This window comes from Schistocerca americana, chromosome 2 (genome assembly GCF_021461395.2).
Source record: "Schistocerca americana isolate TAMUIC-IGC-003095 chromosome 2, iqSchAmer2.1, whole genome shotgun sequence".
Classification (NCBI taxonomy): Eukaryota; Metazoa; Arthropoda; class Insecta; order Orthoptera; family Acrididae; genus Schistocerca; species Schistocerca americana.
This window is the reverse complement of record NC_060120.1, coordinates 647,940,043-647,959,028: the sequence shown is the minus strand read 5'-3', so window position 1 is coordinate 647,959,028 and position 18,986 is coordinate 647,940,043. Positions and strand designations below refer to the sequence as shown.

At 38.5% G+C, this 18,986-nt stretch overlaps 2 protein-coding genes across 2 annotated transcripts in view; one reads left to right on the top strand and one right to left on the bottom strand.

Annotated features, from left to right (window-relative positions):
- LOC124594275 (kinesin-like protein KIF19) overlaps window positions 1–18,986 on the top strand; it is a 458,271-nt gene that overhangs the window by 184,344 nt on the left and 254,941 nt on the right. The gene's annotated exons all lie outside the window — the stretch shown is intronic.
- The window catches only part of LOC124594952 (hemolymph lipopolysaccharide-binding protein-like), a 42,830-nt gene continuing 35,220 nt past the window's right edge, over window positions 11,377–18,986 (bottom strand). The window contains exon 5 of the mRNA XM_047133462.1: window positions 11,377–11,785. Coding sequence (XP_046989418.1) covers window positions 11,613–11,785 — 173 coding nt within the window. The 3' untranslated portion in view covers window positions 11,377–11,612. The remainder of the gene's footprint in view (window positions 11,786–18,986) is intronic.

Genomic DNA, 18,986 nt, shown 5'->3' with positions numbered 1-18,986 from the left:
ACCGTTAAACCAAGCCTGCCCATTGTCACGCGATTTCAGCGCGTCATCGCTCCGCTCGGCTCGGCATCGCATCGCATCGCATCGCGGGCAGTGTAAATGTAGCCTAACGTTGCACAGCATATAAGTGTTCACCTTCCAAGTTCATCATCAATACATTTTTCAAAGTTCACACTTCATTTGCGAATACCAACACACTGTTACAGTTCTTGTTAGTATTTCCCGCAGCATGACGTTGATAAAATGCATTACTTGATTTCTGTTTTGTGAGTTTATGTGGTAAAACAAATGTCTGTTTAATTATATAGAAACATGTTACAATAAATTTACAGAACAGTTTGCACTTCAGGCTATCGTTTTTTCGTGCATATAATTGTTACGTTATACATGCAACAGACTCTCGCCTGACTTTGCAATATTTTCATGTTTGTGGTTAACGAATTCGTTATGTCACACATTCAGTTTATGATTAGGACCGCTATGCATGCTCTTGCTTCATAAACATTTAGCGTAAATGTGTATCCTATAATGACGTTTAAATTGTATGTGAAAAGCTCTAAAATTGAACTATGTCATACTCTCCAATGTTGTGGTTGGATGACTATACTTTCCTGTTTTAGTCTCAAAGTACAGCATCATAGATGTCACATAGTGTTTGTGTGGATCAATATAATGCATACACCTATTTTAGTTGTCCCTTTTCCTGTGACAAATTGCAGTATTCAGTACACTCATTAATTAAATATTCATCATGAAACATATCAAAATCTGTATCTGGTGAATCTATTAGTAGTTGAAAGACATAACGTAATTAAAGATCATGTTTTAAATAACTTTAACCATTTGATTTAAGGTCCTTTGCTTTCTCTATATACACTCCTGGAAATGGAAAAAAGAACACATTGACACCGGTTTGTCAGACCCACCATACTTGCTCCGGACACTGCGAGAGGGCTGTACAAGCAATGATCACACGCACGGCACAGCGGACACACCAGGAGCCGCGGTGTTGGCCGTCGAATGGCGCTAGCTGCGCAGCATTTGTGCACCGCCGCCGTCAGTGTCAGCCAGTTTGCCGTGGCATACGGAGCTCCATCGCAGTCTTTAACACTGGTAGCATGCCGCGACAGCGTGGACGTGAACCGTATGTGCAGTTGACGGACTTTGAGCGAGGGCGTATAGTGGGCATGCGGGAGGCCGGGTGGACGTACCGCCGAATTGCTCAACACGTGGGGCTTGAGTTCTCCACAGTACATCGATGTTGTCGCCAGTGGTCGGCGGAAGGTGCACGTGCCCGTCGACCTGGGACCGGACCGCAGCGACGCACGGATGCACGCCAAGACCGTAGGATCCTACGCAGTGCCGTAGGGGACCTCACCGCCACTTCCCAGCAAATTAGGGACACTGTTGCTCCTGGGGTATCGGCGAGGACCATTCGCAACCGTCTCCATGAAGCTGGGCTACGGTCCCGCACACCGTTAGGCCGTCTTCCGCTCACGCCCCAACATCGTGCAGCCCGCCTCCAGTGGTGTCGCGACAGGCGTGAATGGAGGGACGAATGGAGACGTGTCGTCTTCAGCGATGAGAGTCGCTTCTGCCTTGGTGCCAATGGTGGTCGTATGCGTGTTTGGCGCCGTGCAGGTGAGCGCCACAATCAGGACTGCATACGACCGAGGCACACAGGGCCAACACCCGGCATCATGGTGTGGGGAGCGATCTCCTACACTGGCCGTACACCACTGGTGATCGTCGAGGGGACACTGAATAGTGCACGGTACATCCAAACCGTCATCGAACCCATCGTTCTACCATTCCTAGACCGGCAAGGGAACTTGCTGTTCCAACAGGACAATGCACGTCCGCATGTATCCCGTGCCACCCAACGTGCTCTAGAAGGTGTAAGTCAACTACCCTGGCCAGCAAGATCTCCGGATCTGTCCCCCATTGAGCATGTTTGGGACTGGATGAAGCGTCGTCTCACGCGGTCTGCACGTCCAGCACGAACGCTGGTCCAACTGAGGCGCCAGGTGGAAATGGCATGGCAAGCCGTTCCACAGGACTACATCCAGCATCTCTACGATCGTCTCCATGGGAGAATAGCAGCCTGCATTGCTCCGAAAGGTGGATATACACTGTACTAGTGCCGACATTGTGCATGCTCTGTTGCCTGTGTCTATGTGCCTGTGGTTCTGTCAGTGTGATCATGTGATGTATCTGACCCCAGGAATGTGTCAATAAAGTTTCCCCTTCCTGGGACAATGAATTCACGGTGTTCTTATTTCAATTTCCAGGAGTGTACATTGAACTGTTGATGTCATTCATTCATTTACATATGAAAAAAACATAGCATGTACTAAATACAAACATGATACAAAATTCTTATGACTACACAAAATATGTACTGAAATCTTTTCAAAACTTACATACTAGACATAGGCTACAGTAAATTATTTATGCTACATTCCCATGTTTAATAAATCTCTAAAGTCTTTGTATGGATATAATCCTTTTATCTTCCTATTAGTCAAATCTGCTGCAATATATCTGATTAATCACTAAGCAAGAGAACAAACAGAACAAATGCTATTACTATGTGTAATCTCTCCAATGCAATTGCGATTGTACCTTACAGACATCAGACTAACAGCAGAGGAGAAATTCATTGTCTTTTTTCAGTTTATATATAAGAACAAAGATCATATACACTACAATCTCATCCATTATTTTTTTTTTTTTTTTACATTATGATCGATATAATATTTCATTGAAATTAATTTAATAAATTTTCATAATAAATTTGAGGTTCCTGTCCATTTAATATTATTCACAGACTTTTTTTAGTCATTTCATATGTAGTGTCCTTAATAGTTCAAAAGGGACACTACATCTGGATAGCATCACATTAAAATCATAACATTGATCCATATAAACAAATGATCTGTACTTTTTAGATATTTTTCCTCGTAGAATCTACCATAAACAAGCTGTCAGACCAGTACTACCCATAATTTGAACGATCTTAAAATTTTGACTCAATTCCTTTAAGATATATGATCTTTCCATTTGTGGAACAGTTATTTTGTTTATTGCCCTCACATTCAGTTTTATTTTCTCTGATTCATCTTTTTTTAAAGTCAGAACTCATGGACTGCAATACTGACTTTGTGATCTCTCAGTGATGTTCTGTTCTACAAAATTTGCAACACCCCAAGTTCCTATTAACCATTTCATCTGCAGAATTAATTCCATATACAATCCTGGAATGAACATAGTATTCACATTAAATTTCCTACCTCGAATCTCAATTTCCAACATTACTTGGTTCCTTATTAACTTACACTTTGCACCAATGGCTTTGATAATTCTTAATTCTTGCACTGGGCATTCTGAATATCATTTCCACTTTTATCTTTAAATAAAGTTCCTCATTAACTATATATATTTCATTTTATGAATCTATAACTGGATATACTTCTGCACACATAATTATAGCTCCCATCCTTAATAGCATTCCTCTCATCGTGTCCTAAATAGTTAACATTGACTGGCCCTTGCTCAGATTGAGTTCTTGACCAGATCTCTTGAAACTCCTAATTAATTTTTTTGCCATGGTCTGTCCACTTCCCACTTATCATTTAGTTCATTTGGCCTCATTCTTACCTCCTCATTTCTCACCTCTTTCATTATGTCCATAGTTATTATGAAAACCTCCAAGATTGCATCCACCTCTTTTCTAGTAGGTGACTGGTGATCCCCTAAAATTATTCCTATGATTGTCTCTTCGTCTTTCATCCCTGTTACATTGTCTCCATCCATTACCTCTCCATTATTCTCCATATTGCGTGCCAGACAACGAATTCAGCTGCTCAAGAGCATGGAAAATTCTAATCTTACACCAGCATTAATCTCTTTTTCTCCATTTACTGCAATATTGTCTTTGCTGTCTTTGTTTACTATGTTATCAACATGAATTATACTGTCATCAACAACTTGTTCCCCATTTACCTCAACAGTTTTTTCATATGGTATTTTATGAGATTCACTCAATGGTAGTAAATTATTATTGCCATTATTGTTAACTCATTAATATTGTCCTTATTATTTGCAACATCTGCTTGAATGTTGATCTCACCACCCACATCACCATTGTATTGTATTGTAGGGTAGCCGGGGGCCTAGAAATGATGGAGAGGCTCCATCCCTGTTGCAGCCAAAGTGGTCCACAACCCCACGATGACTACCACAGTCCACTTCACCCCTCCGCCACCCCACACCGAACCAATCTTTAAGGATTATTGTGCGGTTTGGTCCCTGGTGGACCCCCCACCTCCCCAGGAAATGTCTCACACCAGACGAGTGTAACCCATATGTTTGCGTGGTAGAGTAATGGTGGGGTACACATACGTGGAGAACTTGTTTGGACAGCAATCACCGACATAGTGTAGCTGAGGCAGAATAAGGTGAACCAGCCACATTCACAAAGGCAGATGGAAAACTACCTAAAAACCATCCACAGGTTGGGTGGCACACTGGACATTGACACAGGTCTGCTGGGCAGATTCGTGCCAGGGACCAGGCACTCCTTCCCAGTCAGGAAAGCCATGCGTTAGACCACACAGCTAACCAAGTGGGCCACATAACTATTAATAGAACTCATATTGCCTTATTTGCCTTGACATTAATTCACAAAGCACAAAATTGTGAGTCCTACATTAGCAGTATGATATTACCTAAAAGTACAACAAAAGCTCCTTTTGTTAGCAATGATGTAAGCAAGCACAACATACGTTAATCACTGCAAAGTCAGGCACTGGTCCCATCCTGTCATAGGATTGAAGCCATGGATGTCAAGATGCCAAGCCAGGCAGACCCCCCATCAGTCACTGGTTGTCTTCCAGTGACCTCTGTATGTGAAATCTTGGGTTTGACCCACCATGCACTGTCATGTTGAAGTAGCTACTACAGATTCCCTTCTTCTGGCCAATGTAATATCAACTTTTCTGTGGGTCTCAAGAACTGTCATTCAACTCCATGTATCGATGCATTTGTGAAGTGTCAAACTACTGGCCGAAGAGAGTGATGATTTGACATTAGCTGTATTAGACAGTCTGTATGCGTCATTTGTCTTGCTACATTCTTTTGTTTGCAGCATAATGATTAAGAAGTAGTTATCATGTTAGTCTGTTTTGTTAATTTACATTTGAACTGCTAGAATGAGAAAGTGTGTGGAATAAAACAACACCATTATTACTGTTGTAAAATATGTATTGTGCACATAATTGAATAATGTGAAGGAAATAAATTCCAGACCCATCTGAAAATGCAGGCTGAGGCTGAATCCAATACTTACCTCTTTTCATTTTAACTAAATCTATAACAGCTTCAGGAATACATGGCATGGCAGTGGAAGTAGATTGAGCTGATTGTACAATGCTGCACATGGTTGAAAACATTATTTCATTTATCAAAACAGAGCATTCCAGCTCAGTATCCCAGGCACACATTAACTGCATAGCCATCCAATCCATTCCAAATCACTTTCCATTTGATCTTAATAAAATTAGCACTACGTCCTTAAGACTAGTGAGGCATATATAGAATTTGCAAAAGACATTAATATTGCAATGCAATACATAAACTCAAACAACACTTAATTTTTATGTGAAATGGAAGGGGTAGTACACAGACTGCCTCCAGTCTGTGGTACTGCTTCTCTGCCACCATCATACTCACATACATGTCATCTGATGATCAAGCTGTCTTCACCTGCTCAGCTCCACTTGCAGTTTACACACCATCATCAAATTAATATAATAGACATCTATTCAGAATACCTTATACCTGAAATATTCCACCTCAACAGTCCTGACATGTTGTTTCATAGAATATTTACTACAATCTCTTCAGTTCTTTGAAAAGTTCCTTAACTAATCATCCCCCCATTTACCAAAAATTATGTCTATCTGCTGTTTAAAAATTATTTCCTATTATCATTGTCCATAAATTCTTTTTTGTAACCACAGTTCAAAAGTAATATTTTTGTCTAACATCTATTGTTCATAACAAATAATATCATACCTAAACAATAGTAACACCAGAATTATTAAGTACACTGTTTGTAATGTATGAGGGCATGCTGAAAATCAATGTCTCTGAGCTTTTGTGGGGAAACTCTTAAATTGTTTTAACTAAAATAAATATTATTGACATTTCACATCTTTATTCTTCATCTCTACATTTTGCAGCCCACTGCCACAAGAAGGCTCAGAATTGTAGCGTACAACATGGTAGTGTATAACATAACTACATCAATGTGTGAGAAACAACATACTGTAATTGACTTTCAAATTCAAAGAGTCTGTCCACACATGGAGCACTGCCTCCTTCAGTATGACAATGCCAGACAACACACAAGTGCTGTGACATCTGCAAAAATCTGATGCCTTGGGTTAGCTGTCAACAGTCATCCTCCATACTGTGCTGACTTGATCTATTCAGTTTTCATCTGTTCCTAAAGCTTAAAGAACACCTTCAGGGACTCCACTTTCATGAAGCAATGCAAGAAGAGATGACAATGTGGTTCCGTCAACAAAGTCAAGTATTCTACAATGACATTAGCAACAAAATGATCTCTTGTTGAGAGAAATGTTTGGTCACTAGGGTGACTATGCTGAAAAATAAATATGGGGACATGAAAATAAAGATGTAAAATGTTAAATAAATGTATGTTTTAGTTAAAAAGCTTATGAGTTTTCACATAAAAACTTGGGAGGCCTGTTTTCAGCATGCTCTTATATTATCATCCACAGCTAGATTAAAATTCACAGTAATTTTCAAATATGAACTGTTCAAAAGTACTCCCACTACTGTTTACCACTGTCTGGTCACTTTTTCAAAGTATTGTTTCCACTCCTCATTTTCATTGCCCCAGGACTTTTCCTGCCTCGTCGATTCCACCCTATTTTCTGGCCATTTCCCCTTCAGGAATACCAGATGTAATATATTTATGAGGGTTAATACATACTATTAAAATTAACCACTGCTTAACAGCATTTTCCCCACCAGGCATGCCAAATGTAAAGGGCTATATTTATGAGAACTGCACTTGCTCAAATGGTGTCCCACACAAGGCATATCAAGTGTAATGTTTAATGATAGTACATCATGTATATTTATGATTCCCAAAAGATGCATGTATGAAGGGAAAGGATTGCAGTGATTGACAGGTGCATGAAATGCAAGAATTATGTTTGCATTTGTGAACATGGCCAACTCTGAGTGCACTATACATTGGTGATGGTGAAAATTTGTGCCAATCCAGGACTCAAAGTTGGATCTTCCACTTGATGCAAAAAGGTGCCTTGACCACCTTGGCCACCCAATAATGCTCCCCAGACTGACTCAGACTTTCATATGCTACCACTTCTGTCTACATCCTATACTTGCACGGATACTGCAAATTCAAAAAGGAAGAGACATATGATTAAACTCAAAGCTCAGATAGTAGGAATGAAATACTAAATTATGGTGCCTGTGTTGTTGCATGTGTTTTGCAGAGTCCTTCAGACGTGCTTGTTTTTCAGCAGAAACAGGTCACTATAAATTATGGGAATTCAATTTCAGAACGTTTTTTGTAGTGTCAACATTACAATGAGAAGGTGTAGGTAACACTTGGGCATCCTCCTTGAATAGTGAGGGTTGATACTTCAATTCTTTTCACAGATGGTAAAATTCTTGATGAATCTGCCTTTCCAAATACATTGTATGAGTTTCACACCCTTTGTTGCAGGCAATGTTTCTTCAGTATTTTGTAACAAAAATACAAGTTTTCCATTAAAAATCTATTTTGGCAGTTTATAATGAATGTACTGTGCTATAACCTATGTGATATAGAGCTGCAAGGCAAGCGGCACATAACACTGGGCCATCTAGAAAGATGGGCCCCACACCAAACTTCAGATATCATAGTAGGTGCCTTGCTCAACATACATTGCAGAAAATTGTGAATGTCCTTTTAGTTGAAGTACATACTTTTTCAAAGGATGCGTACAAAGATTGCTCTTTAGAGAAATCATCAGAAGAAAATGAAGTTGCTACAAAAATCCTGGCATATACACTGACTTCTTCACTTTCTGATAATGTTGATTTGATTGGCTGTTTTCCTCAAAGGACACTTCATATTAGTTTAGTGGCAAATATTCTTGATATTCACGACTCCAGCTGTGCTTACCACTAGTCAGTATCCTTACATAATCTGGCTTTCTTCATACTGATACTGACTGAACTGGTACACCAGTTTGTCAGAGCAGTATGCTAGTACAGAAAAACAAGCAGTGGTGGCTCATGCACAATTTTACCAATGTGCTGAAATATTACAATGATAAACAGAAGAAAAACTCACAAAAGAAATAAAATTCACTCATCACTGTTTTCTGCTGCAGAATTTATGTATGAGTATGACTTTTGAACTGAAACCCTGTGTTGGTTACCATATCCTTCTCAATGACGAACATTAAATCATGGCTCTGACATGGTATTCTGGATGAAGGTCTTCGTTCTCTTCAGAGATGAAAACATTTTTCAGATTAACAGTTTTCATCAGTCTTGTCACTACTATTTTCAAAAGTTTTGTTATCTGAGAGGAGGTTTCCTGCATACTGTTGTTCAACATTAATTGGAGTGTCATAGAGATATAGCTCCAGCAATATTCCTGAAGTATGGTCATTGGTACAAATACAGAGAGCTCTGTCTTGTAGTCTGGTCATTGGTACAATACATAGAGCTCTGTCTTTAACCTCCATTTCTTTAATGTGGTGTACTGGAAAGCAACATTAAGTTCTCCCTTTGGAAAATGTCTTGAGAATTCTTCAAACTTTGGAGAATCCAACAGCATTGCTGCATCCAGATGATCTGTGGCTCGAAAATGATCAAGGGATTCTCCTTTAATCCTATCACAGACTTATTTTGCACCAAAACATCAGAAAAGACTTATCTACCAGTGCTTGTTCTGTGAGGTGACTGTTGTGGTGACTGTGGTATCACTGTCATTCACTGAGGATTTTATATTATTAATAATCTTTATGAAATAAGACATCATTCTGATTTGTTTCTTTTACAGCATTGACTAATCTTGCCTGTGACTGTCTGCATATGATATCCAGTTGATGCATTACTTTTTGCAAGCATGCTACCTAAAAGACGAATTCTCCATCTTGTAGATTGTGGCAGAGTCGAACTGTCAGGCAAAAACTTTAGCTGAATGGAGATTTTTCCAGTGCCAATAAACATTCCAGCAGCAAGTATTTATTTTTGTACACCACATTTATGGTCTGTCACTTAAAATTCCATCTGGTAGCTCACTTACTAGGAATCCTTCCTTCTGCCATTATGGAAAGAAGCTGAAAAATCTAACAAATTTAAAAATAACAACCTGACCAACTGTTTTTGTGAATAAGTGTGTTCCATTGTTAAATGTAACTGATGCACATAACAACCCACATAATGAGCATTAGGATACACGGTTTTAATTTCTGCCTGCATGTCATCTTTAGAACCATTCATTACAGCTTCACCATTGCTTATTGTGTGGTGTCTCTTGAACAAAGTATCTATAACATTTGGAATACTTGTTGTCAGAGCATCTGCATTACATCCTTCAGAACTGAACCACCCCCCAGAACCTTCTGTATGACATGCTATTCTTTTCATAGCATAACACTAATACTAACTGTGTCTTCTCAGAAACATCTGTTATTTCATCTGCCATTATAGATTCAGAAAGTCTAAGGCTGAAGAGTTTTTCAACCTACTCCATCATGTCTGGGGCCACTACATGCAATCAATGATTCTGTGTTTAAATATTTTAAAGTTTAAATTCATTTTTATCAGGTCTGTAGGTCTATATGTCTCATTGTTCACTTAAATTTCTTTAATCCATCACTTCGAATAGTTTATCTTCCTCTGAACTCACTATAGTGTCTTAGGTCAGGAATTTAGGATCTCTATTAATAATCTTTTCAATTCCCTTCTGCTTTACTCAAATGGCATTCACATAACAGACCAGAACCTACACAGATAACATGCCAATATTAGGTAGGAGAGTACTTAAGTTGTCCAAAACTTTTAAAGACCACCAGAAAATAAGACTGGTGCAGAAAACTATTTCTGCTTGGTACAGGACTTTCGAGTGCTAGCTTTAAGTAATATGTTTTAATTTATAGGTATTATATGACTTTCTTATATCATATTAAACTGAGGTTTTGTATAGCCTGTCTTATGTGATACCCAAAAATGTGTGTGTGATTAACTTACTGGTACTGTACTCTTTTTGAATATTTTGTGTAATAGGTACACTTCATTCCATAACTATTAGTTTTATGTTTATCAATTGTTTTGTTGTTGGCTGTCTCATATAAATTTATGTACGGACAAAATAAGATTATGCTGCTTCTATAATTCATACAAGTAAACTAACCAACTATAAAAAGCCTGGTCTGTTGTTCAGCACTTAGAAGTCTATTTTGCACAGTACTCTTTGTAGTCATAATAAACAGTCTCCTAGAGAAACATAGTGAACTAGGGTATTTACACAACAAAATATAGCAGCAAATATATTGTGTAATGCAGGTAGGTGCACATTTTGGAGAGGCCCTCCTAAGATCTTGGAACTTGTATGCTCACTTACAGATGTGTTTATTGCTTCTAAGAAATGTCAGCATCAAGTGAACTGTGATTTGCATAACCACAGTGCAAGATACAAAAGCAATTTCAATGTAGATATTGACTCAGTTCAAGGTTCAAAGTGAGGTTTTGTATCCTTGTAGAAAAAATCTTCAGCTAATACCAGTTGGACACAAAGTAAAAAATAGGGAACCCCTACAAATTAAAGGTGGAGAACATTTCTTATTATCTACTATTTCTATAAATTATTTTGTTTTCTACATCTACACCAGTTAGCTGCATGACATAAAAATATAGATTGTAAACAGACCTCTATGCAGACATTACATAAATTTATAATCTGACAAATATCAATGCTATGATGTAAGTACCGTCGGTCAAGTGTAACAAATAGATGTTTAACGTAAATGATGGAGGAACCAGAAGCTATTTAACATATTCAGGAATCATCAGCATTTTCCAGGCTGAAGACCATTCTGCTAAAGTTACAGATTGTGCATTAAATTTACTCTGTGTAACAACAGACAGTGTATAGCAATGTACTGATAGTTTAGTGTTAATGCAGTGAAGATAATAAGTTTCTAACAACATAGTTTTTATCAGTGTAGTGCTGATTCATTATAAATACATGAAGTTTCTTATTTGTGATTGGATCTGTAGAACATGAGGAAAGCAGGAATGAGTGAATGAAAATCCACGTAAGCATAAATATGTATATACATATTTTTTTAAGTCATTCACCACAGTATTTTCAAAGAACATTCAGAAACATACATTTAGTTTTACAAAAAGTTCCTCCTGTACAATTTTTTATTTTGATAATAGAGACATATATATATCAGTATAAAAGCTTTTTCAAACAACCTTCATAGCACGTGGGTATCATCTTCATCTTTGTTTTCTTTATAATCTGTGCTTCATTTTGTTAGTGTTAATTACAAATCATATTCACATATAAATGGAACCTTGAAACCACATGGAAGGTCATTTAAAGTACTATCATGGGCAATACTTCCACAGTCTTCACCTTCATTAGTTTTACTACCACCAGCATTATCTGGCTGACCTTTGCCCCATTTTGTATAGCCTGTTGTCTGAAGTGGTTCACCTACAATAGAAATTATTTGCTGTGATTAAAAAAAATGAAGACCACACAAAACTTGGACAGAGATACTCAGTACTTTCTTTTGATTCATGATTCTTTACCATATGCATATCATTTAGCAATATATTTTTAATAATAAAATGAGACATGAACAGGTCATTCAAGGTGTGTTCAAACAGTAAGGTGACTTTATATTTTTATGAAAAAATATTTATTTATTCATCAGTATTCATGTCATCCCCTTCAAAGTAATACCCCTCAGATACAATACCCTTGTGCCAATGCTTCTTCCAATCCTCGAAGCACTTCTCATAAGCACTTTTTGGTACAGTCTTGAGTACTTCTAGCAATTAAATTTTTATATCCTCAATCATTGAAAATCTTCATCCTTTCAAAGGTCCCTTCAGTTTCGGTAACAGGGAAAAGTCATAGGGGGCCAAATCTGGTGAATGTGGTGGCTGAGGCATGATTGTCATGTTGTTTTTGGCCAAAAAATCTCTCACAAGGAATGATGAATGAGCAGGTGCATTGTCATGATGCAAAAGCCATGAATTGTTTTTCCACAGTTGTGGACATTTTTTGCATATAGCTTCTTGCAAACAGTGCATAACATCAAGGTAATACTCCTTATTGACTGTACGACCTTGAAGCGAAAATTCATGATTCACTACACCATAGTAATTGTAAAAAACAGTGAGCAAAACTTTGACATTTGATCAAACTTGGCATGCTTTTTCCGGGCCTGGCTCTCCCAGATGCTTCCATTGCGATGACTGGGCTTTGGTTTTGACATCATAATCATAAACCCATGTTTTGTCATCAGTTATGACCCTTTTGAGCAAATCAGGATCATTGCTGACATCATTCAAGAGCTTCTGAGTGAAGCTCATGCAATGGTTCTTCTGAAGTTTTGGAATAAACGTCTCATGCCCAAAACTTCTGAAAAAATTGCATGACATGAGCTGACCAATATGGCAACATCCTCATCAACTTCTCTTACAGTAATCTGATGATTTTTCAAAACGATTTTCTTAAAAGTTTTGGAGTTATCATCTGTTGTTGATGTGCTGGGGCATCCAGAGTGAGGTTTGTCATTAGCATCATCTTGGCCATATTGGAAGAGCTTGTAGCATTGGTAAACTTTTTTCCTTACTTAGACCAGACACACTGTATGCCACTGTCAGCATTTCAAGTGTTTTAGAGCACTTTATTCCATTTTATACACAAAATTTTATGCAAATTTTTTGCTCCATTTTTGATAATAATTGAAAATTGCCGAGCACACTAAAACATTTCTAACCTTTCCATCTGTCAAAAACAAATGAAGTATGCTGCACACTTGAAACTGTGAACATATGTTCGGGACATGTATATCAACATAACAAAGAACAAAAAAGATTGATAATTGAATGTACATTGCCCACACAGTTTCAAAAGTCACCTTAATTTTTGAACAGCCCTTGTGTTTAAAAAAAACCTGATATGGCTGCTATTCAGATCATCTTAAAAAATAGTTTGAAAATTGGCTTACTTATTCACTGTGCATTTATTTTTACTGGAGTTTGTTACTCAGATGAATTCAACAATGAATAAATCAATCCAGTGTTCATATGCTATTTGAGAAGAGAATTTATTTACAATTCCTAAATTTAGAACAGCAGCAGTCAAAGAATGTTAATTTTATTGCCTTTATTGGAAGCTAGCTTGGTTGTCTATGATCAGTATTTGTAACATATAATAAAGATCTGAAAATAACAGTGACGAACAGTCAGGATAATAAGAAGAACCACTCATTACCTCAATTAAATGAACCAAAAAATTAATTCTGGGGTTAATATATAAAATCAAATAATAATATATAATGATTTGAAGAAAATTTGTATGGAAAATTTATTTTCAGTGGATCTCAGGTCTAGATGGAAACACAAAAAGAAAAGCAGAAAACAATGAGTTGCTAAAATGTGAGGTTACTATTAACATTGCCTGTGGGGTCATTCATATACAACATGTACAACAAGTTTCTTGATATGCTTACTTGGATCATGCATGAAGAATGACTCTCCATGCAAGACAGCATACTGTGTCCTCCCTACCAAGAAATCATTGATCTAGATACAAACATTATATGATACCTCACATGACCCCCCTTTCTGTTAACAAAAGTTAGTGTGGTACTGAATCAAATGCTTTTTGAAAGTCACACAATACTGCATCTGTCTTATTGCTTTGATTTATAGCTTTCAGGATGTCATGTCACAAATGTGCGAGTTGTGTTAATCATGACAGATGCTTTTGGAATTGCAGCTGGTTGCCATGGATGAGGTCATTCTATTCAAGGTACCTCATTATCTCTGAGCTCAGAACATGTGCAAGCTGTAGAATTGCAGAATGTGCAATAAAAACTGTGAGCTGTCACTATGAACTGCATAGGGGTGTCTCTCTTATGGTGAGACATGTTGTTATGAGAAAGAAGCAGTTTTTGACTGCAGCTGTCATATTGGTTGGCCAGTCGTCTTTCTGGCCCACGTCATGCATGAAATAATGTGTTCACAGTTTCTTTTATTCGTGTGAATGTGCCAACAAGTACTGAAAATATGAAGTGGCAGATATATCAGGAAATTTATGCATTGTACAAGGTGCTTATTATTAAACATTCACTACTTGAGAGAGCCCCCAAGAAAAACAGCTACTGTAGGACAATGAAACTTCATGCAGAAGAGAAATAATGAATAATTTCGACATGAGAAGGTAACAGTTGATAATTGCATACCAGATTTATATTCCAGGTTACAAACTTTGCTCAGTGTGATGACCATCTGCATTTATGACAGCCTGGAAGTTTGTACGGATTCCATTTCATGATTGTTCCAGCACTTTTCAAACAGTGGACTATGGAATGTTTGGGCATTGTGGAAGATCTTGTGCACTGCTTGAAGATCACACATTGTGTCCAGCATCTCAGATATGGCAGCAATAGCGTTTTCAACAATTTACAGTGTAATTGGTCACAATTTATGATGTGATTGGTCATTGGCCTCTCCCAGGAGCAATTCCCAAATAGCCATTTAACTCAGATGTCTGAATCATATTCCTCAACCTTAGTGTGGAAAGAGAACCTCTCTGTATACCTTCAACGTGTCAGTGTTCACAAAGAGCAGCATCACTATTGCTGCTGTTTTGGTAAAACGGCCTTACAAGTAAAGCCCTGCTCACCTTGTCCAGATCACGTTGACTGTCTGCAACTGTCATGCACACTGATGCTTGTGTTTTCACCCTGTGTTGCCGTACCAGTTCTGGCCCCTAATGGCAAGTCATGACACTAACACTACTGGAAACAAAAATCCTACAGTGCAGAGTTTGAACATCCTTCATACAAAGCTGAATATCCATACAGTAAATAGTTTTTTGTCTACACTGGTGCAAGTAGTGAAAGTTTGTAATAATCACCCTGTATAATAAAAGTTCATTTACAATATTTGAAGAAGCTATTTTCACTCAGGACTCTAAACATACCCAACAACTCTTTATGTAACGTTACTATACATTACATGAAAATGTTAAACTAGCAATGGACTACATGTGGAAAATTATGTAGTCCTTCACTGTATTTGACTGGACCAAGAAGAAACATCTAGTATATCATATTATAGAATATACCATCTGCCACTCATTTTGCCATTTTTTGTAGTATTTAAAACATCTAAGGAACTAGATATACAGGTTGTTTTTTGCTATGGCCAATATTCTTACATGAAACAGTACTATAAAAAAAAAGTCCTATAAAATTGACAAATGCGCCATTTTACTTGTGTTGAAAATAATCAGTGCTCAGTGGTGTAGTATGTTTTCTGATTATGCTTAGTACTCATTTCTTATTAATTATGCTTGTCTGTGAACTTGTTTCTCTGACTTGATGTTGTCAGTTGTACTACACACATCAAAACAAGTTTTGCATCACCTGGTTCCCAGAACTCCTGAAGATAGACATTGACTGTGGATATTGTATCACAGACACAGTTCCTTTTACTGTTCAGAGATGTTACTAAACCCACCAAAAGATGTAAACAACCTTGCATGACCAGCACCTATTAGATGGAGGGGGTCCGACAGCTGACCAGTTCCATCATTCCACCAGGAAGGAGGTACACAGCTCATGTTGTCTGTAGTTCAACCATGCCTAGATGGTCCATACCACAGTTCAAACCCATCCACATTGTTACTTTGTGCCAGGAAGAGCTCTCAACAAGGTAAGTGTCCATATGTCTCGGAGTGAACCAAAGTGATGTTGTTCGGACATGGAGGAGATACAGAGACACAAGAACTGTTGATGACATGCCTTGCTCGGGCCACCTAAGGGCTACTACTGTAGTGAATGACTGCTACCTACTGATTATAGCTTGGAGGAACCCTGACAGCAAAGCCACCATGCTAAATAATGCTTTATGTGCAGCCACAGGATGTCGTGTTATGACTCAAACTGTGCACAATAGGCTGCACGATGCGCATCTGCACCTCTGACGTCCATGGCAAGATCCATCTTTGCCACCATGACAATGTGCAGCATGGTACAGATGGGCCCAACAACATGCCAAATAGACTGCTCAGGATTGGCATCACATTCTCTTCACTGATGAGTGTCGCATATGCCTTCAACCAGATAATCGTCGGAGACATGTTTGGAGTCAACCTAGTCAGCCTGAATACCTTAGACACACTGTCCACCTTAGACACACTGTCCAGTGAGTGCAGCAAGGTGGAGGTTCTCTGCTGTTTTGGGGTGGCATTATGTGGCCATGAAAGGCTCCATAATGGCTGTACCATACATGAATGCCATCCTCCTACCAATAATGCAACTATATTGGCAGCATATTTGCGAGGCATTCGTCTTCCTGGATGACAACTTGCACCCCCATTGTGCACGTCTTGTGAATGACTTCCATCAGATTGAAAAGGGCTGTTTATGGACAGTGTGACCCACCACCCACTTTGAGGGATCTACACCGAATCGCCATTGAGGAGTGGGGTAATCTGGACTACTAGGTATTACAGGTACCGATGTGTACAGCAACCTGTACCACCCCCTCTGAAGTTCTTGCTGTATGGTGGTACAACATGCAATGTGTGGTTTCCATGAGCAATAAAAAGGGTGGAAATGATATTTATGTTAATCTCTATTTCAATTTTCTGTACAGGTTTCGGAACTCTTGGAACCAAGACGATGCAAAACTTTTTTTTGATGTGTGTACATACGACCATCTCCTATATCAGTATTTGGTACGTATTGTTTTGAAGTTGTGCTGGTATCAGATCATGGCTGGTGATTCTGTGGAATGTAAACAGTGAAGTGGAGTCCTATTATTCCTTGTGGGAAATGGCAGACATGGTATTTTACCACGTCTCAGTCAAAGGCATTAATCAACAGGTATGTGCCACACATGTCAAACAACATTCTTAATAATGCATTCCAACTGGAAAAAAGTATATATATGTTTGGTAGGATATTCCAATGAAACTTTCTGGCAGATTAAAACTGTGTGATGGACCAAGACTCAAACTCATCACCTTTACTTTTAGTGGGCAGTGCTCTACCAACTGAGCTATGCAAGCACAACTCAAGCCCCATCCACACAGCATTAATTTGGCCAGTACCTCATCTCCTACCTTCCAAACTTTCAGAACTAGCACTTCTGGAAGAAAGGATGTTGTGGAGACATGGCTTTGCTACAGCCTGGGGGATGTTTCCAGAATGAAATTTTCATTTTGCAGTGGAGTGTGAGATGACATGAAACTTCCTGGCAGATTAAAACCAGGACTTGAACTCTGGACCTTTGCCTTTCATGGACAATTCTACCAACTGATTACCCAAGCATGACTCACTTGACAGAAGCTCTCCTGTGAGAGCTGTGAGGATGGGGTGTGAGTCATGCTTGGGTAGCTCAATTGGTAGAGCACTTGTCCACAAAAGGCAAATGGGCTGAATTCAAGTCTCGGTCCGACACACAGTTTTAATCTGCAAGGAAGTTTCTTACCAGTGCACACTCTGCTACAGAGTGAAAATTTCATTCAGGATATTCCAATGCCTTGCAGACATTTGATTGTTTGCAACAAGGACTAGAGACTGTAATACACCTCACCCAGTTTGCATGACAGATGTGGAGAAATAAAGTGTTGCAACAATTAGAAGACAATCCTGAAAGTGTGTGATGAACTGGAGCTGTTGTAGGCATAAAACATACTCTCACATGATCAACTCTGTATGAGTGATTACTTTATCCATATCACTAACAGCATGTGCAACCTCTCATGCACAAGCCCACTGTGCTAGATTAACTTTCTGCAAATGAATTCTAAAACAGAGTGCTGAAGATCTGCAATTTACAGTTTGGATTTTATTTATGGGTGAGTGGGATTCATATGGAGTGAGATAATAAATTACCACAATAACCAAGTGTAAGGAGATGCAAATCTTCGAGTGAGCATGGAAGCAAAGCATCAGAGTCCTTTAGTACTGTACATATGTTGGTCCTTACCTATCTTAACTAAATAATCTACATAAAATTAGCTGAAACTGGGCATGTGGGGATGGGTATCTTAGGCACTGACACAATGAATAATATTCATGAGAAATTTAAGGCAAAAGCAAACTGGCTTACTGAATTAACTAAAGTACTACAAGTAGCACTGAAATAATTTAAAAAATTGATAATCTTTATCATTTCCTAAAACCATGAGGCACGGTATAAATGTCACTTGCTGATATGATGAATACTAAAAAAAAAGAACGGCACCACAATGCTCACTAAGACCAGCATCCTCAATAGTGATTTGCCCAGAAAATGAATGCACTGCATATATGATTCAACATGAGTGTGGAGGCACAGAATAAAGTCACTAACTCTGCAGTTTGAGCTGTCAACAAATATTAATAGCATGAGACATGGAGAAAAATAACATCTCTCACAGAAACTTGAAATACAGACTGTACAAATGATGGTGGAGGTGCTGCACATGCATAGTAACTAGTCACTCAATATTCACCAGCACCAACACAAATTTGCTGCCACAAGACTGTCTCTCATGGGGAAATGCCCAGGACAGGATCCAATGAAATGATACAGTCTTCACATGAGCCATGATGGTTGATAGCTAGAATCTTGGCTAGTACCCATGAGGGCACGTGCACTTGCCCATGGGAATGAATGTC